The sequence below is a fragment of the Limulus polyphemus genome, unplaced genomic scaffold, assembly GCF_000517525.1.
Source record: "Limulus polyphemus unplaced genomic scaffold, Limulus_polyphemus-2.1.2 Scaffold1631, whole genome shotgun sequence".
In the NCBI taxonomy this organism is placed as follows: domain Eukaryota; kingdom Metazoa; phylum Arthropoda; class Merostomata; order Xiphosura; family Limulidae; genus Limulus; species Limulus polyphemus.
Genome location: NW_013667241.1, coordinates 35,726 through 38,003, shown reverse-complemented (window position 1 = coordinate 38,003; position 2,278 = coordinate 35,726). Strand labels below are relative to the sequence as shown.

The following is a 2,278-nucleotide window of genomic DNA, read 5'->3' as shown; positions in this document are numbered from 1 at the left end:
GTTGAAATCAAGTGTATCGTGAAGTTATATTTGGAAAGAATAGACCAGTTTTATTAAGAAAGGACTTGTGTCGCTAAAGTTTCGTCGGAACGAAGTTACGGAAAATCAATTAACAAACGGAGACGTAACAATACTTAAAATGAAAATCACCTTGCTCTTGAAATATTCAACTGACTACTATGAGCAAATATCATATTTTTATTAGAAAGACATGATTATAATAATGTCATTTTTGTGTAAAAGATACTTATTATCTTTAACAAAATATTACCAGGTTTTGTGAGAAAGTATTGTTGCATAAATGTCCTTCCCCAGTCAAGATGACACGAAATGTGTCGCCCTGTTGTGAAAGGGTTAACTTCATGTTTTATAAAATATTGCTCATTAATGTAATATTAGTAATTATAAACAGACAACTCTATTTACAGTTAGTTAGGTCTGCTTTTCAGATATACTTTTCTACTTGCAGACTCTGGAGAGATCCTATCTGTTAAAGATTGATGGAAAAGGTGAGATAAAAGGTGATGTAAAGTATAATCTAAGGTATTGTATGAAAATGCTTTTAGATTTTCATAAAACTAAAGTGTTTAGAATGAATTTGAAATTGCTTATGAAAGGTAAAGGGTAACTTTCATTACAGAATTTGGTGTTTTCTTCTTAAAAACTGTAATGAAAATAAATTGGGTAAATGTTTTGAGAAACTTTTTATAATTTATTTGGAGTAGTATTCTTTCAGGCATCCTTGATAATACAGCTTGATAGTACACCTTACATTTATATTAAAAAGAATTAGGTTACTGTAAACTTAACACCATGGATTTAGCTATAACAATAATTCTTTGAGCTATATTTATCTTTTGAAACTTGTATATTTTATAGTGATTCCCATAATGCCCTTTTGTCACTAATGAATGTACTGGGGGAGGGGTAATAACTTTCAACAAAATAAAATTTAATTTAAATAGCATACAGCTCCATGTTAAGTAGTGTGGTAGTCCAAAAGGTTTCTTGTTAACATATATAATAAAAAATACCTGACAACTAGCATATGTTTGACTTTTGGGTATTTCAAAATAGACCAATATGGCCAGTTGTGTTTTTAAAAAGAAAAAGTTCTATTCTTAACAACTATAATTTGCTGTAAAGAAAAACTAACATTGTTGTATAAATTCAGCTTTGATTGCAGTTTATGAAAACAAATTATTTCTACTTTGTTGTCACATCCAATTGTTACCCTCAGATAAAATGTATGAATATGTATCAATTAAGTTTTAGGATCACAACTCAATGTTGGGTAATATATATATATTACCCAACATTGAGTCGTAATCCTATATATTTATTTGAAATGTTGTGTATCACCAGCTGTAGTTCTCTGCCTTTGTCACTTTTTAAACATCTAATGTCGTAATTTTGCAATAAAATAGTATTATAATGATGAAACTATTTGTTGGGCTGTAACTAAAACATAAATAGTGTTCAAGTGATTGAAAAAAACAAATTATATAATTTCTATTAATTTTGTTTCTGTCTTTACCATATTAGCCAATTTAATTCCAGTGATTAATTGTCAGTCTGATTAATTTTTGTTTATGTAAGAACAGTGGGTCACAGTTTTATTTTAGCTTATCTTTAAACTGTAGACATAAGCTGATTATTATTTTTTGAGCCTTTAAAATGATGGGTGAAAATCTGTTCATTTGATGTATTGTGAAAATGGGATGCTTGTTTGCAGTTTTGTGTTCCTCTAGGGGACATTGACAAACTTAGACTTTTACAATAATTTTAGCTAGTTTGCACCTATGGTTTAAAAGATGAGCATTGAAAAGCAATATCGTAAATTGTGAAGTTACTCATTTCTAAGTGTAAGATTACGTAAACTTGGCATAATAGAGTAGGAAATTCTTTCTAGTCTTGCACCTAATCTTACACTTATGTTTAATGCTCAACAAATGTATGTGAAAGTTGTTTTCATAACTGCAAAAGAAAACAGTTGCTAAATATCTGGACAGAAATGCCATCAACTGCATGGTTCTTAGTGTGTAGCAAAATTAGTAAAAAAAAGAAGGAATACCACTCCCCAGATTAGCTAGTCTCAGAACAAAATGGAACCTGATGAGATGGAAAAAACATCTATCTAAAGTTGTATTCAGATTGAAAGTTATTGTATGAAAAGAGAGTTTTAAAATAGTAAAAAAATGTGTATGTGTGAAATTAATAATGTGCTAAATTGTTTATAGTGGTTGAGAGACCACAGCACATGGTGATGAGAGTAGCT

At 29.4% G+C, this 2,278-nt stretch overlaps 1 protein-coding gene across 1 annotated transcript in view; it reads left to right on the top strand.

The window, feature by feature from the left end:
• Positions 1 to 2,278, top strand: part of LOC106464367 (ribonucleoside-diphosphate reductase large subunit-like) — a 42,350-nt gene that overhangs the window by 18,513 nt on the left and 21,559 nt on the right. The window contains exons 6-7 of the mRNA XM_013924505.2: positions 470 to 509; positions 2,241 to 2,272. Of these exons, the coding sequence (XP_013779959.1) occupies positions 470 to 509; positions 2,241 to 2,272 (72 nt within the window). The remainder of the gene's footprint in view (positions 1 to 469; positions 510 to 2,240; positions 2,273 to 2,278) is intronic.